The 24254-nt window shown below is 48.8% G+C and overlaps 7 protein-coding genes across 7 annotated transcripts; 5 read left to right on the top strand and 2 right to left on the bottom strand.

The window, feature by feature from the left end:
- Positions 1-733: 733 nt before the first annotated feature.
- GMORB2_3266 (D-3-phosphoglycerate dehydrogenase / 2-oxoglutarate reductase) lies at positions 734-2482 on the top strand (the record flags this gene model as incomplete). The annotated part of the gene is made up of 6 exons (XM_035465242.1): positions 734-1050; positions 1125-2022; positions 2081-2123; positions 2185-2243; positions 2304-2385; positions 2454-2482. 6 exons carry the CDS (start codon positions 734-736, stop codon positions 2480-2482), a joined length of 1428 nt encoding a protein of 475 aa, XP_035318791.1.
- Positions 2483-6330: 3848 nt separating this feature from the next.
- On the bottom strand, positions 6331-7482 carry GMORB2_3265 (uncharacterized protein; the record flags this gene model as incomplete). The annotated part of the gene is made up of 2 exons (XM_035465241.1): positions 6331-6831; positions 6997-7482. 2 exons carry the CDS (start codon positions 7480-7482, stop codon positions 6331-6333), a joined length of 987 nt encoding a protein of 328 aa, XP_035318790.1.
- Positions 7483-9318: 1836 nt separating this feature from the next.
- GMORB2_3264 (Zinc finger protein) lies at positions 9319-10792 on the top strand (the record flags this gene model as incomplete). The annotated part of the gene is made up of 2 exons (XM_035465240.1): positions 9319-10376; positions 10480-10792. The coding sequence occupies 2 exons, from the start codon at positions 9319-9321 to the stop codon at positions 10790-10792; spliced, it is 1371 nt and encodes a 456-aa protein (XP_035318789.1).
- Positions 10793-14342: 3550 nt separating this feature from the next.
- GMORB2_3263 (myosin V) lies at positions 14343-19499 on the top strand (the record flags this gene model as incomplete). The annotated part of the gene is made up of 7 exons (XM_035465239.1): positions 14343-14477; positions 14543-14675; positions 14760-14949; positions 15004-18874; positions 18943-19016; positions 19077-19291; positions 19357-19499. The coding sequence occupies 7 exons, from the start codon at positions 14343-14345 to the stop codon at positions 19497-19499; spliced, it is 4761 nt and encodes a 1586-aa protein (XP_035318788.1).
- Positions 19500-20188: 689 nt separating this feature from the next.
- On the top strand, positions 20189-20876 carry GMORB2_3262 (adenylate kinase; the record flags this gene model as incomplete). Its single annotated transcript, XM_035465238.1, has 3 exons — positions 20189-20371; positions 20451-20632; positions 20681-20876. The coding sequence occupies 3 exons, from the start codon at positions 20189-20191 to the stop codon at positions 20874-20876; spliced, it is 561 nt and encodes a 186-aa protein (XP_035318787.1).
- Positions 20877-21342: 466 nt separating this feature from the next.
- Positions 21343-22215, top strand: GMORB2_3261 (inosine triphosphate pyrophosphatase; the record flags this gene model as incomplete). Its single annotated transcript, XM_035465237.1, has 5 exons — positions 21343-21510; positions 21570-21684; positions 21739-21851; positions 21919-22046; positions 22116-22215. 5 exons carry the CDS (start codon positions 21343-21345, stop codon positions 22213-22215), a joined length of 624 nt encoding a protein of 207 aa, XP_035318786.1.
- Positions 22216-22323: 108 nt separating this feature from the next.
- Positions 22324-23356, bottom strand: GMORB2_3260 (Peptidase family C78; the record flags this gene model as incomplete). Its single annotated transcript, XM_035465236.1, is given in 4 exon segments — positions 22324-22535; positions 22591-22741; positions 22908-23156; positions 23162-23356. Coding segments are annotated over 4 exon segments (807 nt in total).
- Positions 23357-24254: the final 898 nt, after the last annotated feature.

Here is a 24254-nt window from a genome sequence, read left to right as displayed (position 1 = left end):
CACCCGGTAGCCATTATTTGCGGCGTTAGTCCCTCAGACCACTTCGGGTGTGCGAACTTGGTGGAAAAAAGTTTTCTTCTTCCCATGAAGTAACCCGGATGACTCCTATGACTCAGTGCCTTGATGTATAGAGTATGGGTCTCGGAGGAGAGACTTATTTACACACCCAGCACCCATCTGGTCACATGGTGCCGGCTGCAAGAGATGAATGAGCCCGCGTCGAGGAGCCTGTTTACGCAAACCAATGCTCCGGAGTGTGTCCGTACGTTGGCATCAGCCACACCATGTCGTGTCTTTGTTCGCTCCATAAACTCATACATTAGTACTACACAAACAAGAATAGTTGCTGTAGTAAGTTGAGTACGCCGAATCACGCAAGCATAAGTAGTATTTTGTCCCCATCACGATCAACAGAGCTAGACAATCAATTCCATCTTCCACTTAACAAAATATCACCAACAGCTTGTGCCGAAGAGTAGACCGAGACCGACGGCGAAAAAAGAAAAGGAGAGCCCTTATTTTCGTCTACTAGTAGTATTATTGTTGCATACATTTTTTTGTCCAAAGCATACACACATTTGGTGGGGCACTGCGCGCCGTCCAACTAAACAACTTTCCGGCTACGGACTGACACCAAGTGGTTCGTTCTTTCCTTTCCCCAAACTCAGCCCATTCTCGAAATCCCGCGTCTCTCAAGAAAAGAAGAAGCCGACCGCCCGACCGCCCATTCATCATGTCATCAGCCCAGGACATTAAGCGGACCCCCGCCAGCGTGGAGCGGACAGTCTCCAACAGCTGGAACCAGCACCTCTCTGCCTCGCCGTCCGCTCAGTTCCAGATCCCCCAGGCCTCCCAGGGCTCGAGCTGGGGCGGGGCACTGGCCCAGAGGACTGTCGAGAAGCAGCTCAAGCCCTTCAACACCCAGGATGTCAAAATCCTCCTGCTGGAGAATGTTAACACAGCTGGTCAGGATATTCTAAGGGGCCAGGGCTACCAGGTCGAGGCCCTCAAGACGTCGCTGTCCGAGGATCAGCTCATTGAGAAGATTCGGTAAGCAAATTGCATTAGTCTTGAATTCCCACCACAGGCGGCCTATCTTACTTACAATATCTTCTTTCATACAGCGATGTCCAGGTCATTGGAATTCGTTCCAAGACCAGGCTGACGGAAAAGGTCCTCCGCGAGGCCAAGAACCTGCTCGTCATCGGCTGCTTCTGCATCGGTACTAACCAGGTCGATCTCGACTACGCCGCCAAGAACGGTATCGCCGTCTTCAACTCTCCCTTTGCCAACTCGCGTAGTGTCGCCGAGCTGGTGATTGCCGAGATCATCACCCTGGCTCGCCAGCTGGGTGACCGCTCCAACGAGATGCACCGCGGTACGTGGAACAAGGTCAGCTCCAGGTGCTGGGAAATTCGTGGCAAGACTCTGGGAATCGTCGGTTACGGCCACATTGGCTCCCAGCTGTCTGTTCTGGCCGAAGCCATGGGCATGAACGTCATATACTACGACGTCGTCACCCTCATGGCCATGGGTACCTCGCGCCAGGTCCCCACGCTCGAGGCTCTGCTCGACGAGGCTGACTTCGTCACTCTCCACGTGCCCGACCTGCCCGAGACTCGCAACATGATCTCGACGGCTCAGTTCGACAAGATGAAGACGGGCTCCTACCTCATCAACGCCAGCCGTGGCAGCGTTGTTGACATTACCGCGCTCATAAAGGCTATGAACGCTGGCAAGGTTGCCGGTGCCGCCCTCGACGTCTACCCCAACGAGCCCGCTGCCAATGGTGACTACTTCAACGCCTCCCTCAACACCTGGGGCGACGACCTCCGCAGCCTCAACAACATCATTCTCACCCCCCACATTGGTGGAAGCACCGAGGAGGCCCAGCGTGCCATCGGTATCGAAGTCGGCGAGGCTCTCGTCCGCTACATAAACCAGGGTATCACCGTCGGCAGTGTCAACCTGCCCGAGATCCAGCTACGTTCGCTCACCCTCGAGGAGGAAAATAGTGCTCGTGTATGTATATCCCCAACCCTTATTCTACGTATGGCATTCTGATACTTTCGCTCTACAGGTTATTTACATTCACAAGAACGTTCCTGGTGTTCTGCGCAAGGGTAAGTCCCTATCCCATTATCCGTCGGATATTTCTCGATAAAGGCTGACAAAACTATATAGTCAACGAGATTCTTGGAGACCACAACGTCGACAAGCAGAGCAGTGACAGTCGTGGTGACGTAAGTATTTTTTTCTCGTTCCCGCTGAGAAACGATATCTAACTATCGTATCCGTTGCAGGTCGCCTACCTTATGGCCGATATCAGCAAGGTCCAGGTCGAGGAGATCAAGGATCTCTTTGCCAGCCTCGAGGCTCTCAGCTGTAAGTTTTCTGTTCTTAGAGATGCCTGTTGATTACGAGACATGTCATGCTAACCCGTTCATCCTCAGCCCGCATCATGACCCGCGTGCTGTACTAGGCTGTACATCTCGGAGGACCATATGCCATGAGCAGCAGGTATTATTAAGATGTAGTTGATGTTAATGAGTGGGATTGCGTGTCTATAGCCGTGATTCAACGTCTTGGCTACGATCCCGTTTGGAATGAGGATTTCTGTTATTTTGCTTTACTCTTTTTGCCGAGGCAAGATTGGCGTTGTGTTGCAACCTCAACATGTCGAACTCCCTCAGGAAAGAAGCCTGAGACGAATGGTGATCTCTTTCATGGGCGTTTCAACGGGGTTATACAAAAATGATCAAACGAAAAGAAAAGTTTGGTCTTATGCGAAGACTTTTTTTTAAGTATGCAGTCAAATTTCGATAGATCTATATACAGCTACGAGTACGTGTTTAGACGTGACGTCTTGGCATATGCCTATGATATTCTAGTCTATAGGATATTCAATGCAGTTCATCATAGGTAGAAAAGAAAGGTCTATGGGGATCCTTGGCGATTCATGTGCATTTTGCGCGTTGTTTGTCGGTTGATGAAGACAAACGTGTCCACTAATATTTTATGCTAGACCATCTAGTGTTCTCTCAGCTAGTTAGTAGTAATATAAATTACGATATATGCTCCTAGTTGTGGTGTAGTGTGTTATCATACTAGTTAGTAGTACTAGTATTACCGCTACCCGTACGAGTATAAGTAGAGTTGCATATCGAAGAAAACGGTGAGAAGGGAGAACAGAGCTGTCGCAAAACACTACATGGCGGTTGTTGAACAAGTCAAGAGCTAGTGTTTGTACCAGATAGTCCCAATCTCATGTTCGCCCAATCATTATTCTATTTGCATAAAAGAAGGGGTGGACGACAAACGACCCTGGTCCCAACTGGTCCTAACAAACCAGACTATAGTAATATTGTATCGTAACAGTATTGTAAAAGTACGACGCACAGTTACTATATAGTTTATACTAGTAGTGGTGTGATTCTATATAGTAATAAATCATAATTTAAGTATTATGGATAAAATGTTATAAATTGTTATAAATGTATTATGACCCGTTATGACGTTAGGGTCAACTCTAAGCTATAGGGTAGATAGAGTTGATGTCGTTTTATATTGGCGAGACAGTTAGGATGTCGTACTAAGCAATAGGCAGTTATAGTCATAGGTGCTACTACTAAGGAACTAGAGTTTTAGAAGAAGCGTTAACTATATTATTAATAGCTAGGTAAAGAGTGACTAGGCTATAGAAATAAGGTTAACTATATACTAGGTGATCGCCGAGGTCCTTAAGGCGATTATAATGATCGTCTCTATAGTCGCTACGATCCTAGGAACGATCGCAATAATCGTTATTTAGAAATAAGCGATCGTAGTGTTATATATAAGTAGGCATAGTGATAATAAGTAAGGGAAAAAAATATAGGGTACACGTAAAGGTCGCATAACGGGCCGTAATATAATGCCCCTCTTCTAAGGATCTTATCTTAAGATTATATATAAACGTTCTTATCCCACCTATTAGTTATTTTATAAGTTTCTTCCTTTATCCTTCCTATTACTATATCTAGTCGTATTGCTAAACGTTCTTAAAAATCGTCTATAGACGCTAAAAATCGAAAGGTTCGTCTTCTCGAGACAATACTTAGAAATTCTATCGAAATGCCTTTATATTCCTTCTATTAAGATCGTAGTCTATCCTCCTATTAGGTTTCTTAGTTTAACTCTTCCTAATGCGCTAAGTGTGTGCGTTTCAATAAGGCGTCCTATAACGTATCTAGTCTATCTCTCTCGTAACTATAGAAGCTTATAAAAAACTACTCTAAACTCGAGTTAGACCTTAAAGAGGCTAAGGAGGAGCGTCGTCGTATAGAGGAGGAGATAATTAAGGCTCGTCGGTAAATAAACGCGAAAGTTAAGCGTCTTTAAAAATAAAAGAAGTTATAGTTTAAGAAGATAATATAGGTAGTTTCTTATAGTATTAATTTAATAGAAGAGTTAGAACGTATAGAAAAGGAGGAGGAGGAGCGTGAAGTATAGCGTATTACTAAAGAGCGTCCTCTATCGAGCGGGGGTTTATTTTTAGATATTAAGATTAATCCGCTCTTACTACCTAATAATATAGCGTTAACTCTATTATTTTTTACTAGTATAGGTATTACTAGGGAGTTATCTTCGTCTACTAGGGTTTCGAATAGTTCTAGTAAAACTATTATATAAGGCGAAGGCAGTTCTTAAGGTATTTTATAGGTTCTTATATATTTTTAGCGTCGTTATATCCTTTCTATTTAACTAAATATTATATTTCTCCTTATAGTTCTCGTTTATTAATAATTCATTTAGGTTCGTATTCTTCTTTATATACCTTAATATATAACTATTATTTTGCGTTTCGTAGTATAGGTTCTAATAGTAAAATATAAAAAATAGGGTATATCCTTATTATATAGGGTAGTAATAGTTTATAGTTAGTGTCTAAAAGTACTTCTTTAATCTTAAAAGGTCTAATTTTTTTAAAGTCGAGTTTTATACTTAGTTAAGTTATTTAAAAATTTCGTTAGAGTAGGTAGACTATATCTCCTCTCTTAAAGATTAGTCCCTTTAATCTTTTCTAGTTATAGTATTTTACTATTCTTTAGCGAATAAAGGAAAGTTCTTTCTATATCTAAGAGTATATATTACGGCCCGTTATGCGACCTTCACGTGTACCCCACATTTTTTCCTTACTTATCATTACTATGCCCACTTATACACAACACTACAATCGCCTATTTCTAAATAACGATTATTACGATCGTTCTTAAGATTATAGCGACTATAAAAGCAATTATTATAATCGCCTTAAGGACCTTAGCGATTACCTAGTATATAGTTAACCTCGTTTCTATAGTCTAGTCACTCCTTACCTAGCTATTAATAATATAGTTAACGCTTCTTCTAAAACTCTAGTTCCTTTTAGTAGTAGTACCTACGACTATAACTGCCTTATTGCTTAGTACGATATCCTAACTATCTCGCTAATATAAAACGACATCACCTCTATCTACCCTGTAGCTTAGAGTTAACCCCAACGTCACACACTATAAGATCTAATACCGTGTGACGGTTGGTACGACTCTAGGCTATAGGGTAGTCAGAGAAGTGTCGGTTTTATATTGGCGAGGCCGTTAGGGCGTCTAACTGAGCAATAAGGCAGTTATAGTCGTAGGTGCTTGTTCTTAGGGAACTAGTTCTAATAGAAGCGTTGACTATTGTATTGATAGCTAGGTAAAGAGTGACTAGGCTATAGGAATGAGGTTGGCTATATACTAGGCGATCGCTAGGAATTGTAAGGCGATTATAGTGATCGTTCCTATAGTCGCTACGATCCTAGGAACGATCGCAATAATCGTTGCTTAGAACCGAGCGATTGTGTGTAAGTGGGCGCAATGGTGATAAGTAAGGAAAAAATGTAGGGTGCACGTGAAGGTCGCATAACGGGCCGTAACATACCGTCCTTATTGAATCTAATAACTAAGGACATCTCCACTTTCTTAGGTCACCCCTAAAGACTAAGAAAAAGTATGACACTAACTATAGATGTGTTCTAAAAGGGGAGTGCTCTAAAAGTGGGTGTGCTGACTTATATAAGTAGTCACTGGCCGATTCCATCAAGAAAGAGGGCAACGATCAATACACGTATAGTGGTCACTAGTGCCTTCATTACTATAACGCTTCTACCTCGCCTCTATAGCAAACCTTGTCACTCGTTTTACTATCCCCTACCCCAAGTAGACTCGTTGTCTGACATTTTGTGCAGCATCCCGGTAATCTGCTCGCATCTTCATTTCTGCACTCAAACGTATTACATGATCCCTACCTCTTCCATCGCACGCCCGCTTACACAGCCATCCCCATCTTATTAGTACACCAAGCGGGCATCTCCCAGCCCTTCTCCTTGCGGATCCTAGTCCTAGTATCGAAAAGTTCCCTTTCGTTATTTTTCTTGGAGTCTATAAAGATCTTTGTCCATTTCTTCATAACCATAGCGGGCCGCTGTAGCACCATTTCCAGCTGCTCGTCGGTGGTGGCCACCTTTTCAAAGGCATGCCGTAGGAGACAGCGGCCGGCGCGGATATAGGCGTCTGCGAAAGCAATGTAGACGTCCCAGCCGAAACGCGTGTCTAGGAGCGGGGTTGGGTAGTAGGCGTCGTTGGCGCAGATGCCGAGGGCAAGCTCGCGGATATCCCTACTTAGAGTGTCGTCCCATATACGCACGCGATTACACTTGTCAAAGTCGACCAGCCATAGCTGCGTGCCTTCCGGAAGGCCAGCGCACGACCCGTTATCATGGTCCCCCTGGCGACCGGCGATAACGAACTCAACGTCGGTCATATCAACCTGGACCTGGAAGTGGCCGACAGCGAGGCCTAACGCTATCTACCTCGCCACCGAGCAGCAGCCCACCCCTAGGAGCTGTAGGTCATCGAGGTACGCGGGAAAGTTGCGTAGTGACTCCCTCTGCTCGTTATTTAGCCTCGTCCGGCCGGCTGCCTTCTAGTTGACCCAGCGTTCCTGGAGATAGGGTCGGATCATGCAGTCCTTATTTTCGTCGTCCTTGAGGGCGACATCCTGCGCCTCGACCGTCTTCCAGAATTGGCAGACGATGGATTCCTGTAGTCTAGGAGGCACTGGGGGGATCCGCTGGAATAGGAAGACGCCATTTGGCACGCTGTCTCCGTTGGTACTCGGCAGTCGATGCCGGTTAGCCACCCACCAGGGGTCTTGAGCTGGCATACTCTGCATGGCATGGGTGGACTGGTACCAGGGAACGCGAGGCACTTTTTCGGGGAACTCAAGACCAAGCACGGGCTTGGTGACGGTTGTAGCGAAGTGAAAGGCCACGCCGCACTCAAACTCGGCGGTCAAGGTGTCTCTAGATTTAAACGTCTTCTTTACCGCCATGTCGTCCCCTTCCATCGCGAAGACAACACCAAAGGTTCCGCACCCGATTCCCCTATACTGCTTGGTAATCTTACGAGACTGTGTCATTCGGTGGGTGTAGAAGAAGGGAATGGGGAGAAAAGGAAGTCTTGTCGTCGTCGTCCTTGTTGTTGTTGTTGTTGCCCACAACAGCCGTGCACGTTTGAGTCTACGAGACAGGGCTCTGTGGCTGCGGGCTCTTTTAATCCACTGGTGGCTTTTTTGATTGAAGGTCAAAATAGCCAGGCCAGAAACGCCAAATATTGTGTGACTTGCTGTATTCTAATCAAACAGACGTGAGGCACAGGGTGAGCACAGGGTGAGAATAAGCTATAAGCCTATTTGAATAATGCATCAGGGCGGTAACTCACCTGAACATTCTGATAACTGTGCCACGGGATCTCTCCTCTATTTTCTTATAGGTCCAGGATATTTGTTGTTCCTTTCATATACATACAAGCAAACTCTATGACCTGGCCTTTTTGGGAACATTCAAGTCCAAGGAGGTAACGACAATGACTAAGATTTTTACACTTGAATTGGGAGGAGAGTTTGTTTCAAAAAGAATTGATCTTATCCGCGGTGCCGGTGAGGACAATGTCGTCAATGTAAACACCAACGATGAAGTTTTGCCCGACATAAACGCAGGGATCAAATTGTGGCTCCTTCAAAATCACGTCGTACATGGATTGAAAAATAACAAACCATTCCCCCCCAATTGCTTAACCACACAACGCTTTCAAGTCTCTAAAGACGCTTTTAGGTTTTTCATGTGGTAACCTGGCTGTAGACTCAAGAACACGTCGTGCTTAAGTATGCCGTAAAGGTAGGTAGCGTCCACATCTATTTGTCAGACTGTCCAGTCGTGGTAGACGGCAATAGTAAAGATGATTCTAAGAAACCATTAAGTCCCGCACTATCATAGAAAATGAATTACAAGAACCTTAACACTATAGAACACCTAGCCTACAATTATAATGAGTTAGGAGTATTTATAGGGTCTATTATTACTTAATACCTTCCTATCGTATACAATCCCGCCGTTCCTCTTACACGGTCTTGCTTATATATTGATCCCAACTTTTATACTGTTAGAATCGACATCGTTCCTACTAGAACACAACAGGAATAGCTCTGCTTTCTACCCACCATAACGGCAGAAAAGTATGACAATTCTAGGTAATCTGCACTACATACGCGTTAAATTATGTTATGAAGCTATTTATATGGAAATTGCTAATAAGTCGTTTTATATATAATTATATCGTACGCGGGGCGGTATGGGGCGGCGGTGGCCCCACAAGACATTTATCACTAAGGGGTGTAGGGCTGAGGGTGGGGGCGGTTGGGACATGTAGAGTCTCTAGATGTCCCAAGTTACAAGTAGCAGTAGAGCCAAGGAAAAGAGTGGATAAAGCTGATGGGTGAGTGGGTAATTGCGGATAAGTCTGTGACAATCTACAGATCACAGTAGTACAAACAAAAAATAATGGCTTTCTCTTGTAAGTGAAGGGATTGGTGATGTTTAGATCAGTCTGTTTTGTCGTGGCGGCAAACCGGGCTTCATAACTTGTTGGAACACTGAGATGACGAAGTGACTGATGATAATTCGGAAGGGAGAAAATTAGATATTCCAGTCCCTTCGTCGAGCTAACTATATGTTACTGGTTGTGTGGGGGATTTCCAACCCTGAGATGGTGGTGACTAATACTGCCATTGCCACCGGCTTCCAATAGCCTTCGCACCCTACAAACTTTCAAGTCTACAACAGCACGCCCCTTCTAAATAGCTGTATCCCATTTCACTTGCATGCCCGTCGTTGCAGGCACGTTACTTTTCTGAGTGGAAGATATCAAGAAATAATTTGACCAGTCTCTCTAAAAGAGCAGTCTTCTTACAGCCATCATGAGCAGTCAGCGCAGGCAGGAAGCCCGCACCGATGAGACGACCCTCAGCGAGGGTTTGACGCGAAATCGTGCCATGGAAATCATAGCCAACTTTTCTCATTCGACCGGTACCTCATTGGAGGGTACGATACTCGAATTGAAGGATCCATATCTGACAGTTTCTGAGGATGAGGTCTTCACAAAAGCTGCTCTAGGGGATTTCACGACACCCCTCGAGGTGCTGAAGAGAACCTTGTCAGTCCATTCGGTACTCTTAACAGCTTCTTCCTTTGCTGAGCATATGGAAGCAGCCTCTGGAGTGAATTTTCGGAATCCCAAGCTCTCAGAAATCGGGAAAGGGTCCTTCGGGACTGTCTACGAAATTCCAGGCACAGAATGGTGCTTGAAGAAGACACTGCGTTCTCCTACAACATTTAAAACAGAGCTGCATTCCGGTAAGCGTCCTGATTCCTCCATCAACCACATAGCGTGGAAGTCTATCGTCGACAGCGGCGATTTTTCAGACATACTCATGCCTAGGGTTCCTCGCTATTCAAATGTATCCCTTCTAGATACAGCCACCAGCCTAAGGTGGTTCCAGGGAAATGGCCATCTATTTCCTATACAAAACGGCGGCCAGAAGCCAGGTTCGTTCATATTTCTAGAGAGAATCATGCCCCTTCCTCGAGTGGTCCGCACGAATCTTATCAGCCACTACTTCAAACCAGAGGACCGCCAGGGCGCCATCGCGGACCCAGAGAACCAGGCGTGTCTCTGTCGGACCTACCTTGGTCTCAAGTCGACCGAAGTCCCCTCGGACAAGCGGGAGCAGGAGCTCAGAACTCTGAAGAACTTCCCTCTATATCTTGACCAACTTTTCGAGCTAAACATGGATCCGTTCTTGATTGCCCGTGAAATGGCATTGGGGCTGGCGGCAGGGCATTGGGTGGCAGGTATCAACATGACCGATGATGAGTTTGTCATCGGGAGCCGGCCCTACGAACGACCTGAGCTATTTCCCGGTCTAGGCAGGCAGCACACCGCAGGCCACAGCGACCAGACCCTCGGTGGCTCCTCGTGCGCATTCAAACAGCGTGCCTTGCAGCTTTGGATGATAGACTTTAACAAATCCCATCGTTCCAATGCCTCAGTCAACGAAAACTATCACCGAAATATAGAGCTGCTCGTTTTTCATACGTTGGGCTACCGATGGCCCATACTACCCAAGGGTCCTGGCCAAGGATGCTACCGAGTGGAACTTGTGGATTTGCTTCGCCCAGACTTATATCTCTGCCTCTAAAAGATATATTTGCGATGCGAAGGAACGCTTGGAGCAGTGGGGCTACGACCACATTGGGGAGATTGACAAGCTTGTCATGAAGCGTCCGTCATATATTATGAATGCGTGGATGAAAGCCGAGTGCGATGAGTATGGTGTTTCATCTAAGCAGTTCGGCAAGATATCAAAGGATGACCATTGGCCACTGCCGTGAGCTTTGATATTAATACAGTATGCTTAAGCTCTTAATATGTGATTGGTTGATTAATTAATTGATTGATGGGAGTTATTTATCGCACGTCTAAGACCTCTAATTCCCATAGAGCCAAGTGACACGCTAGACTACAGAGCTAGGAAAGACTACTAGAAACAAATGGGATCGCAATCGGACGGGCTCCAATATGTCCTCGCTCACGATTGGGACGTGCGCATTCTCCCAGAAACAGAAGCTCCACGAGCCTGCATATAGCGATTCAGGTAGTTTGAGATTCGGCGGCAGCCGGAGAGACGTTAGCACTATTCGTGGCTAGGCACTGTGACAAGCGTTCCTGGACGAGTCTTAGGGCTGAAGGCTACTGGTGGTTTTCTTTCTCTTTCCGTCTTTCTCTCTGTCTCCCTCCTTTTTTTATTTCTTATATATATTAAAGGCAGATTTTCTTGAAGAAACTGCTTCGGTCAGCAGGCTTGACGAAGTAGGTAAAGGTGGTGCCGAAGGCGGCTTGACTACCGTCGCTAGGGCCTCCTTTGCTGAGAGGCGGTCTTTGCTTTTTTTTTCCAGCAGTAGAAGATATATTCGGGGCAACTTCCTCCATTCGCGTGTGCAATCAATCGTGGCGCCCGAATGTTTGAGCGCTTATGGTAGGCAGCAAAGTCCCCGTGACCCGTCCGTGCCGCGATCAGGTGATGAAGTATGCGTCGAGCCAGCTTTAGCTCGTTAGGGGGCTCGATCTCGGCCGACATCCCGAGAGATCTATAGGCGGGCGGCATATGCTCTTGCCACCAGTCTACGAAGCGGTCGCGGTCGACTTTTTCCGCATTGCGACAACACACTTGCGGGAGCGGGTCTCGAGAGGAGGAAGCCCTCCTTCGCTAAATAGTTCGCAAGTTCGTTTCCCGGAATGCCGGAGTGACCCCGGCACCGTCGGATAAAGGCTTTGCGTTGGTCCTCCGCTATTTCTGGAACGCGAGAAAAGACTTCCTGGGACGATTCGGCAGGCCGGCCTCCAAGGCCTAAACGACCGAAGTGTTGTCTAGGCAGATGGTAATAGGGCCTTAAGATTTCAGTGACATTGCCGCTTGGAGGCCTTCGAGTCCTCGTGAGCTTCAGTGTCAAAGATCTCAGTTTGGTCAAGCCGGCCATTACCTTTAAGGACACAAGCTTGATATTGGAATAAGGCGTAGCCGTATCCTGTAAAGCGGTCCTCTGTCTGGAATCCGTCAGAGAAGACAGTGATTACGCAAGGGGGGAGTCTGCAGAGCCACTGGTGGAAGTGGTGAGTAGCTTGCCTCTTGGATGTCACAACTCTGTTACTAGTCCTGTCCCGCCTGGTCATATATGTGAGAGCAGCGTGAGGTCTGGCAGCCTCAAGTCCTAGTCTTTGCCGTTGGTGCAGCGGTGAGCCTTGTGAATGCTCCCACAGGTCCCTCCTGTGACACCGTGCCTGGCATGGTTATCTGGGGAAATGGAGCCATGTCTGTTGGACTACGCGAGACGGGAAAATAATTATTGATCCCAATAGCACCCTCCGTCCTATTGCCCACTTCTTTAAGGAGCACACCGCTACTAAGTGTAGCTACGAGATGTCACGAGTGGGCTCTGAGTGCAGGTAAACGAGAGCACGTTGGATGAATCAGTCTATTGCTATGTGTGGGCATTGCTAAAGGTAGGTCAGGCTCGTTCAAGGGTTGAAGCTATCCGTGATGTTTTCCTTGCCCAAGCGGCCTAGTCATGAAGATACAGGGTAGCCAAATTTTCTTGGTGTAGCGTGGCACCTGGCCCGCGATGGCGCCGGTGACAAGACGACGTGGCCGTTTCAAGCACGAGATAACACGCTATTGTCCGGCTCGTATCGACGCGGTATTTTTGCAATTGGCTGTCTAATGATGCAAGAGTCAGGGGGGTGTATCTTGAGAGAACCGTTGACATCTTCGTAGGAGAAAGAGGTACTTGATGAAAGAAGTTGTAGTATTCACTTATGAGGCCATTAAGGAGGGGTCGAGCCTCGGCCAGAGTGTTGGAACAAATAGCTGAGTCATCAACCGGAACAGGTTGTTCCGGCCCGACCGGTAGTAACCCTGACGATAAAAGGCCACTTCTAGAGTCACAATTACCCCTATAGATACCATTAACATCATCAGAATTAATAAGAAAAAAACTTCAATTCCTATATCGATAAGTGCGATATATTTACTATTATTATATAATCAGTTCCACCAGATTTTTTCCTCTCCCGATCTAGTAACTCAGACGAGCGTTTTGCCGATATTATTCCACCGCTCCGTCTGATACATAATATAGTCACGTGACCGGAAAAATCAGAGACCGTGCTCCGCGGCTGCAACACATGAAATACTTAGGACATCATAGAATCATCCATGGAGGAACGCGGGGGCCACGTATATTACCCGATTTAGTGTTCGCACAAAGCGTTTTAAATAGCATGAATGGGAATGTACAAGGACCAGGGGTGTGCGAGTGCATTACACAAAGGCCGTTCATCATGACTGCTGCTATCAACACACATGAGGACTACTACGGCGTACATTTGGAGCATACCACAAAAGATGGCTGGTGAGAGGGGATGAAGGGAAAGGGGACGCGTTATGTGTAAGGCTCCTGACGCGACTAATAAGCGGCTGGGGCAGAGCGGTCAAGGGAAAATATACATGAAAGCGTACGGAGTACATATAATACTCGTATTTTCAATGTTGTTCAGGAATCAGGGGCACCATTGGGGGAGAGAGAAGAAGCTCCTCGTACGTCGTAGAATTGAAGGGGTCGAATTCTGGGTACTCCCCCTCCTACTACCAAGGCTGCTAATAGAGCCTAGTAGAGGTCCAGTATCCGGCTTAGTGCTACCCATTACGGGTACAGGTAGGCGGTAAAATTCCAGGACCCATTTACGGTTGGGTATTGGGTACTGCGTCGCTTCTCTCCTCTGGACTCAGGGGCATGCCAGGGGTTGTGCCTCGGAACGCAGGTGACATAATAACGCGTGTAAATACCTTCGCGTTTATCGTCAGAAATGTGTCCAGAATAATATCGTCACCCCCAGCCTTGCCGTTACTTGCGCGCTGCCCACTAGGAAACGTAGCGTGGATCCTTATTCTTCAAACCCCCTTGTCGACGGCCAACTATCCTGTTGGCAAAGCTCCAAAACTTCTTGTTTCCATTTGCTATTCCTCCTATATTCTGGGAAGCGAAAGAGACCGTCAGCCTCTCCTGTGGCATCTATCTGTAACCTCTTTGTGGTTTCTTTTATTATTTTAGCTGCCCACACATCTCCGCCTACTTCCCTTCGTTCTCGAACTACTCTCCTGGGGTTATCATTACCTTTGATCTCTTCTCTCCTCCTGTACCCTTTGACGTCGTTACGAAAGTATTTGCCGGCTGCTCACGAATGTCTTCCGCCGACCAGGTCCCCTCTCTCCTTTAGTTGAGCGTCATTCTACCCCTCGGTGGTCCCTTTCTCGAAAATCTGTTCTCTTATTACCCTTCGCCGCTCTCCCATCGTCCAGAACCGTGAGCGTTGGGTACCGCCCCGATGGCATCGACGTATGATGTCGGCACGAAGGCCTGGCAGCCTGATGCTGCCGAAGGCTGGGTAGCCTCGGAGCTGATCCGCAAGACGGTGGATGGCGGAAAGGCTAGCCTTGTCTTCCAGCTCGAAAACGGCGAAGTATGTTTCTTACCAGCTCTTGATAAGCTAATAGCCCAGGTGCTAACACGTCATCCTTCCAACAGGAGAAAACTATCACGGTGCCCGAGGAGGCGCTCGTCACCGGCAAAAGCGACGCTCTTCCTCCCCTGATGAACCCTAGCATGCTTGAAGCCAGCGATGACCTTACCAACCTCTCCCATCTGAACGAGCCTGCCGGTATGCTACACACGCACACAATGAACCGAGAGAAGAAGCCCGCTTCGAGGATACAGATAATCTAATGGATAACTGCTCTTCTAGTCCTCCAAGCTATCCGTCTGCGATACCTGCAAAAAGAGATTTACACATACAGTGGTATCGTCCTGATTGCCACAAATCCCTTTGCACGAGTCGACTCGCTATATGTCCCGGGCATGGTCCAGGTTTACGCTGGAAAGCAGAGGGCCACCCAGGCACCTCACCTCTTCGCTATTGCAGAGGAAGCCTTCATGTGGGTGGATGCCGATTCATGAAATATGACTACTGCACCAGATGCTGACAAAAGCTTGCGAAACAGAGATATGCTCCGTGACAAGAAGAACCAGACAATTGTCGTGTCTGGCGAGTCTGGTGCCGGAAAGACTGTCAGTGCCAAGTACATTATGCGCTACTTCGCGACTCGAGGGCCCCCAGACAGCAGCTCCAGCGGACGGACGAAACGAGGTGCCGAGACGATGAGCGAGACCGAGGAGCAGATTTTGGCTACCAACCCCATCATGGAGGCCTTCGGTAACGCCAAGACTACAAGAAACGATAACTCGTCACGATTTGGAAAGTATATTGAAATCATGTTTGATGACAAGACCAACATCATCGGCGCCAAGATCCGCACCTACCTGCTCGAGCGTTCTCGTCTCGTCTTCCAGCCTCTCAAGGAGCGCAACTACCACATCTTCTACCAACTCGTTGCGGGGGCCTCAGATGCCGAGCGCGAAGAACTCAATATCCTCCCCATTGAGCAGTACGACTACCTCAACCAGGGTCAGTCGCCAACCATCGAGGGCGTCGACGACAAAGCCGAATTTGAGGCTACCAAAAAGTCCCTGACTACGGTTGGGGTTTCTGAGGACCAACAGAGTGACATTTTTAGAATTCTGGCCGGTCTCCTGCATCTCGGAAACGTCAAGATCACCGCCTCGCGCAACGACAGTGTTCTTGCCCCCACCGAGCCATCCCTGGAAAAGGCATGCAGCATACTTGGCGTCGACGCTACCGAGTTCGCTAAGTGGATTGTGAAGAAGCAGCTTGTCACCCGTGGCGAGAAGATCACCTCCAACCTGACACAGACCCAGGCTCTTGTTGTGCGAGACTCGGTTGCCAAATTCATTTACTCGAGTCTCTTCGACTGGCTCGTCGATGTCATCAACCACAGCCTTGCCACCGATGATATCCTGAACCGCGTGTCTTCCTTTATAGGTGTTCTTGATATCTACGGTTTCGAGCACTTTGCCAAGAACTCATTTGAGCAGTTCTGTATCAACTACGCCAACGAGAAGCTACAGCAGGAGTTCAACCAGCACGTCTTCAAGCTCGAACAGGAGGAGTACCTCAGGGAGCAGATCGACTGGACCTTCATCGATTTCTCCGACAACCAGCCCTGCATTGACCTCATTGAGGGCAAGATGGGCGTCCTGTCACTGCTTGATGAAGAGTCGCGCCTGCCCATGGGTTCCGACGAGCAGTTCGCCATGAAGCTCCACCAAAACTTCGGTAGCACCGGCAAGAACAAGTTCTTCAAGAAACCTCGCTTTGGCAAGTCTGCCTTCACCGTCTGCCACTATGCTGTTGATGTTACCTACGAGTCGGAAGGTTTCATCGACAAGAATCGTGATACCGTCCCCGACGAGCACATGGCTGTTCTCCGCAATAGCAGCAACGGCTTCCTCAAACACGTCTTGGAGGCCGCTGCCGCTGTACGCGAGAAGGATGTTGCATCCGCAACCTCTTCCAGCGCCACCAGGCCTGCTGGTGGCAGGAAGATTGGCGTGGCTGTTAATCGCAAGCCTACGCTTGGTGGAATCTTCAGGTCGTCGCTTATTGAGCTGATGAACACAATCAACAGCACCGATGTCCACTACATCCGCTGCATCAAGCCCAATGAAGCCAAGGAGGCCTGGCAGTTTGAGGGCCCCATGGTCCTGAGCCAGCTGCGTGCTTGTGGTGTCCTCGAGACGGTGCGAATTAGTTGCGCTGGTTACCCTACCCGCTGGACCTACGAGGAGTTTGCTCTACGCTACTACATGCTTGTGCACTCGACTTCCTGGACTGCCGAGATCCGCAAGATGGCCGATGTCATCCTGACCCAAGCCCTGGGAACCAGCTCCGAGAAGGGCATGGACAAATACCAGCTTGGTCTGACTAAGATCTTCTTCCGTGCTGGTATGCTCGCCTTCCTCGAGAACCTCCGTACCAACCGCCTGAACGAGTGTGCCATTCTCATCCAGAAGAATCTGCGTGCCAAGTACTACCGCCGTCGCTTCCTGGATGCCCGTGAGGCCATCGTCCTCACCCAGGCCGCCGTCAGGGCCTTCCTCGCCAGGAGGCAGGCCCAGGAGCTGCGTACCGTTAAAGCTGCTACTACCATCCAGCGCATCTGGCGTGGCGAAAAGCAACGCAAAAAATACCAGACTATCCGGAATGACATGATTCTGTTTGAGTCGATTGCCAAGGGCTACCTTCGCAGAAGAGAGATCATGGAGACGAGGATGGGCAATGCCGCCGTCATCATCCAGCGCGCCTGGAGGACGCGCCAATCCATGCAGTCGTGGAGGTCGTACCGCCGCAAGGTCTGTCTCGTCCAGAGCCTCTGGCGTGGCAAGCAGGCACGTCGCGGATATAAGAAGGTCCGTGAGGAGGCCCGCGATCTCAAGCAGATCTCCTACAAGCTGGAGAACAAGGTGGTCGAGCTTACACAGGCTCTCGGGTCCATGAAGGAGAAGAACAAGAACCTTGTCTCGCAGGTCGACAACTACGAGAACCAGATCAAGTCGTGGAAGAGTCGTCACAATGCTCTCGAGGCTAGGACTAAGGAGCTGCAGACTGAGGCCAACCAGGCAGGTATCGCTGTGGCTCGTCTTGAGGCCATGGACGATGAGATGAAGAAGCTGCAGCAGGCCTTTGATGAGTCAACGGCGAACATCAAGAGAATGCAGGTGGAGGAGAGGGAACTCAGGGAGTCGCTCCGCCTGTCGAGCACAGAGTTGGAGGATGCTAAGCGGATCAGCTCCCAGCACGAGAAGGATAATGGCAACCTGAGGCAGGAGCTCGATGCCCTTCGCGACGCTCTCGAGCTCGCCAGGAGGAACGCACCAGTCAACGGCGAGGGTGCCAACGGAGCCGCCGCTGCCGCCCCGGCCACGAGCGGTCTCATCAACCTGGTCGCCTCCAAGAAGGCCAAGCGCCGTAGTGCCGGTGCCGAGCACCGCGAGCTGGACCGCTTCAGCGGAGCCTACAACCCTCGTCCCGTGTCCATGGCCGTTACAGGCACGGCCCACCGTCAGAACCTGTCGGGCACCACCTTCATCCCCGGCGTCGATAACATTGAGGCCGAGCTAGAGAGTCTGCTCGCCGATGAGGACGGTCTCAACGAGGAGCTAACTATGGGTCTGATCCGCAATTTGAAGATCCCCTCACCCAGTACGACGCCGCCGCCGTCGGACAAGGAGGTTCTATTCCCATCGTACCTCATCAACCTGGTGACATCGGAGATGTGGAACAATGGCTTCGTCAAGGAGTCTGAGCGCTTCCTGGCCAACGTAATGCAATCGATCCAGCAGGAGGTGATGCAGCACGACGGCGAGGAGGCCGTTAACCCTGGTGCCTTCTGGCTGTCTAACGTCCACGAGATGCTCTCATTCGTCTTCCTAGCTGAGGACTGGTACGAAGCCCAGAAGTCGGACAACTACGAGTACGACCGCCTTCTGGAGATTGTTAAGCATGACCTCGAGTCCCTCGAATTTAACATCTATCATACCTGGATGAAGGTTCTCAAGAAGAAGCTGCACAAGATGATCATCCCCGCCATCATCGAGTCGCAGTCGCTGCCCGGTTTCATCACTAACGAGAGCAGCCGCTTCTTAGGCAAGCTCCTCCAGTCCAACTCTCAGCCCGCTTACAGCATGGACAACCTGTTGAGCCTGCTAAACAACGTCTTCCGCGCCATGAAGGCCTACTACCTCGAGGATTCCATCATCACCCAGACTGTCACCGAGCTCCTCCGTTTGGTCGGTGTTACAGCCTTCAACGACCTACTCATGCGCCGTAACTTCCTCTCGTGGAAGCGCGGTCTGCAGATCAACTACAACATTACGCGTATCGAGGAGTGGTGCAAGAGCCACGACATGCCTGAGGGCACTCTTCAGCTCGAGCATCTTATGGTAAGGCTGACCTACGTGGTACCAGTTTCTTAAGATTTCATTCACTGACTACCCTTCCCTCTTTACAGCAAGCTACCAAGCTGCTACAACTCAAGAAGGCTACTCTCAACGATATTGAGATTATTCAGGATATTTGCTGGATGTAAGTTACACAGATCTTGCCGAGTCTACAAACAAGTATACTGATTTCACTGTCCCCTAGGCTCTCCCCCAGTCAAATTCAGAAGCTACTGAACCAGTACCTCGTGGCCGACTACGAACAGCCTATCAACGGCGAGATCATGAAGGCTGTCGCCTCGCGTGTCACCGAGAAGAGCGACGTGCTCCTGCTCCAGGCTGTCGACATGGAGGACAGTGGCCCGTACGAGATTGCGGAGCCCCGTTCCATAACCGCACTCGAAACATATACCCCGTCTTGTAAGTGATTTTCTTTTACTGCATTTCTCTGCAGCGTTGTGCAATGACTAACAACAATTTACTAGGGCTGCAAACCCCTCGTCTAAAGAGGCTCGCAGAGATTGTCTCTGCCCAGGCCATTGCTCAGCAAGAGAAGCTCGAGAATGGCGACAGCTTCGATGGCCGCGAGAGCCTGCCTGAGGTGGAAGAGGATGAGCCGGAGGAGTAGAACGTTCCCAGGATCGCCGACGATATCTCAATTACTTTGGACTGTGAATGGAAGGGAAGTCGGCAATGATACGTCTTTGCTTCAAGGACTCTCGCTCTCTGTGTTACACTCTTTTCTTATTCCTTTTTTAACGGGTGAACCTATGTGCGTATGCAGGGCGGAGCGTCTTTTTCTTTTTTTATGGACGCATGTTCTTTTTCATATTCTCTTCTTGTGTGATTTTCTTTTTCTATTCTTTCCGTCCTCGCTCTATGGTCTATCTTTTGCTTATTTTAGGAAGAAATGTGGTGTGGCGCGAAGTCCTTTGTATGCACATCGCTTTGATCGAATGGAGCTATCTTAGAGATAGTGTCATACTTTTCGGCGACATCTGTTCTTTTTTTTTGTATATAGATGGGGATGAAGGGTATGTTTCTTATGCTTACGAAGAAGGAGAGTTTTCAATGATATGAAGGCATGTCAGTTGACGATTTTGTATCATCTCATCTGTTGTTACCTTGGTAGGCGAGTAAAATTAGTGGTGGTGTGGTTTTTAACTGGAGACTTTTTTTTGGAGGGGCAGTGACACTTCGATTGATGCATGGTTTTCACTTGCCTTCTCTCTACACTATCTACTACTGCATCCCTTTGTGACAGGCACGCGAGTATACACAGACGACGCGAAAGCAGCAACAATACAGATTTCAAAGATGCGTACATCACCCAACATCATCATCACCGGCACCCCGGGGACGGGGAAGACGACACATTGTGAGAGCCTGGCCGAGAAGATCGGCGCGCGCCATCTGTCTGTGAACCAGGTCGTCAAGGACCAGGAATGCCATGAGGGATGGGATGATGAATATCAGAGCTGGATAGTGGATGAGGACAAGGTGAAACTCTCTCTTCCCGAGTGCGACAACAGCACGTTCCTCTTGTAGAGGATGATCTAACACATGGGGCGACGCATAGCTGTTGGACTCCATCGAAAAGGATGTCGAGGCAGGAGGCTGCATCATTGACTGGCATGCATGCGATCTCTTCCCCAAGAGCTGGATCGACCTCGTTGTCGTCCTGAGGGTTGACTCAACGATTCTGTACGACCGACTGAAGGCACGGTATGTCTATGCTCTCTCTCTCACTCCTTTCAAAAGGTAGGAATGGGGCGGTTGCTGACTCTCTTGTGCCTCTGTGTAAAACAGAAAGTACCCCGAGGTCAAGCTTCAAGAGAACCTTGACACAGAAATCATGGAGGTACTCCTACAAGAGGCAAGAGATGCCTTTGACGAAGAGATTGTCATTGAGCTGCGCAGTGACACGACTGACGATATGGACTCCAACCTGGACCGCATAGAGACTTGGGTGAACCAGTGGAAAAAGGATAACGAGGCATCATGAGAGGGAGTTCTTGAAACGGGTTGGGTCTAAAAAAAGGAAATCGGGCGTTCTATTACTATTTGCAAGATCTGGACTTGAATTAAAGCCTATGGGTCTCCAGACTTTTTGCCTTGAGCGCATCACAGTGTTGCGACAACAACGAAACCTAAGGACTTAATATTCACAGTTTTTTACGCCAAATGAAGAAATAGAACAGACGGTTCGCATCACCAGCTATCCCAGTGTAAAGTGGCTCATGAATAACTTGGTGTTCGTTCGTCGTGTTGTGGGTGTGGATCCGAAAAGCCTCTCCATCTCATCAGACATGCTTTTTAAGCGGGGTTTTCACTATCATACAACGCCACATCGAGGAAAACACTCTTCTCCCCGAAACATTGACCTTTGTATATCCCATCCTTGTCCCATGTAAGCTGTCTCCCAGAGGCCCTTAAAATATCCGCTAGCATCGCTTCTCAGTCCACTCACGATGCCCGACCACATCAACTTTGTCACCGGCAACGCCAACAAACTCCGCGAGGTTCAGGCGATCCTCGAGCCGGGAATCAGCGTCCACAGCCAGCCCCTTGATGTCGAGGAGGTCCAGGGCACTGTGGAAGAGGTTACCATTGCCAAGACTCGCAAAGCAGCGGATCTTGTGAGCACTTATACTACTGGAAAATGTCGACTCTTTTTTGACTGATGTGTGTAAAAAAGGCTGGTGGCCCCGTCCTCGTTGAAGACACTGCTCTCAGCTTCAACGCCCTTGGCGGCCTTCCCGGGCCCTACATGCAAGTATATTCCTGTTGTTCCAAAACTGGGCTTGATTTACGTTGCTAACGGCGATAATGAAGCAAATGGTTCCTTACTAGCATCGGCCACGAAGGCCTCAACAACCTCATCGCTGCTTATGAGGACAAGTCAGCCGAGGCCATCTGTACATTCGGCTACTCAGCCGGTCCAGGACAGGAGCCCGTACTCTTCCAGGGTCGTTGCCCAGTATGTGCAAAAGATGGCAACAGTGCTCCTGGGTACAATGACTAACATATCATTCACTCCTTATTAGGGCAAGATCGTTCCCGCACGCGGACCGTCAAATTTTGGTAATTTTCTCTTCAGTAAAATCCCCTCGTACATTGTATCAAAGCTTACAGTCGCAGGATGGGACCCGTGCTTCGAATTCGAGGGCAAGACGTAAGTTTAGCGCCCGTCGCTAACTCCGTCCCTCCAAGATGTGCAGATACTAATGAAACTTGTTCACAGGTTCGCTGAAATGGATGGTGCAGAGAAGAACAAGATCTCCCACCGAGCACGTGCCTTGAAGAAGCTGCAGGACTGGTTCAAGGAGCAGAACGCAGCCTAAGGGATAGGCACAATAGGCGGTATGCTCTTTGTTAAACTATCGTTGCAGCATGATTAGCATATGTACTCCCGGAAACAGGCACAACGACACGATAAAGTGAACAACTTACTAGAGGACCTCGAATTCACTATACTTGCGTACGTATTTACTGTCTCGTCGATATTGCTGGAGTATGCTCTCCGCTTTATGATCGGGACATCGCACAGTATGACCTACTAGTTCTCTGGCGGCTGGGGTATCGCGAAATGACGGGTCAAACACGAGTAGAGTGTCCTTTCCATTGCTCATCTTTTCGAACCCGACAATCGTCATCGAATGACCTGGAGCCCTGTATTAGAGGTGCCGCTTATGTTACCAGATTCCCGGTTTGCTTACCTTGGTGTTGAAGGTAAATAGGTGGCAATGTCGTCAACGAGACCTTGGACTTTTGGTTTGCGACTTCGTTCCCAACTCCTCCCTTAAAGTATGACTCGATAGCCCCGAATAGCATTCTACCGGATCTACCAGCCTCCTTCTCCCTGAAAGCCTGAACCGGACACCTTTAACCACGACGTCAGCTATTTGTAGTAGGCCAGATGTACCATCATGCGGTAACCTACGATATCTGGAGATTGCGGAACATGGCTTGGGTCTGGAAGAGCAGTCAGCTGCTGTAATATTTGTGTAGACTAGTAGTGGAAAGAAGTATATACCTCGGGTGTGCCAATGTATTTCCGCGTGCCTCTTATACCACCGGTCTCAATACGGCCTTCAGGATTGAACCCGTTGTCCCATGCGTTCTCAATCATGTCCTGGATCGTGAAAATAGAAGGGAACGTGTCCCCAAACTTGTTCGCACCTTCGCTCTTAGCGTTGACAATGTAGGAAATCAGCATCTGGATATTCCGATAACCACAGAAACTGCCTTGAATGCGTGCACTGTCAGCCAGACTTCGGCAATACTGACTAGTTTCTGGAACAGACCTTCACGTCGTAATTTGGAGATATGCTGTACATGCTGGCTACAGAGGTAAGCTTTTTGTGTCATTGGGCATTTCTCTAGAAGCCGCTTCATCACTGGGATGATCCCTTCAGAGAGTGTCAGCATACGTGCCATGAAGCCCAGCGCGAAACACTTTACCTTTGCTGCAATATGCGCCATCCTTATTCAACAGCTGGACAAGCCAATTCGGCATCTGCTTCTCGTTTACATGCCTCCCCAGATCGGCTTTCTACAAACGGTTCAGTGTCAGCATTACACCGGGTTCGTCGGAATAAGGTTAGCAGTACTCCCAGCTTTGAAGTAGTCCCATTGCCGACTTTATTCTCCCTCGGAGGCTCCGAAGTAGCATGGTGAGACGACTCTGTTACTGTCTGTACTGGCTTCACTGCAGGTCGCTTCGTCTTATGGCGCGCCCGACGAGAATCCTTGCTTCCACTGTGTTTGTGGCCAAAAAGCTTTTTCCATGCATGCAGGATGTTCGAATTTCTTTGGGCCTTCTTCTTTAACGTAGAAGTCGATCCATGTGACTTCACTCGGTAATGGGTGAAGTCCCCTTTTGTACCTTTCGTACGAGTTAGAGGTGCCGGTTTCCTGGCCTTGTGATGCTCCGACTCAGATGGAGAGATCATGTCGCCGGGATGTCTCCCGTAGCAGGGCCGGGGAGGACAGGCGATGCTGGGCTGTCGCGATATACCGTTTTACGACGTGCTTGGGCTGCAAAGTCTGGTTCTGCGAGGCTGACTAAATGGCTGGCCGGCTGGCCGTTCCGTGGCTCACAAACAGGTTCAGGCATGGGCCTTCAGATAAACTGAGTTCTCAGTATGGGGACTGTCGCTAGTCGCCAAGGCAAGTTGATGATATCTTGGGGCGCTCAGCTCCACTGAGTTGTTGCTGGGTTGGTTCACCGCCCGATATTTGCCTGGTGGGAGGCTGGGCGGGGCAGAGACTGGTGGGCTCTATAAGCATAAAAGCACCGTATTCCTCGGGAAATGTGATATGACCATTGTTGCCATCAGAAACGTGATGAGTAGGCATGTTTATTCGTAACCATAGCTTT

This window comes from Geosmithia morbida (assembly GCF_012550715.1).
Source record: "Geosmithia morbida isolate 1262 chromosome Unknown scaffold_17, whole genome shotgun sequence".
Classification (NCBI taxonomy): Eukaryota; Fungi; Ascomycota; class Sordariomycetes; order Hypocreales; family Bionectriaceae; genus Geosmithia; species Geosmithia morbida.
The sequence above is the reverse complement of the archived record's forward strand: the minus strand, read 5'-3'. Positions and strand labels throughout refer to the sequence as shown.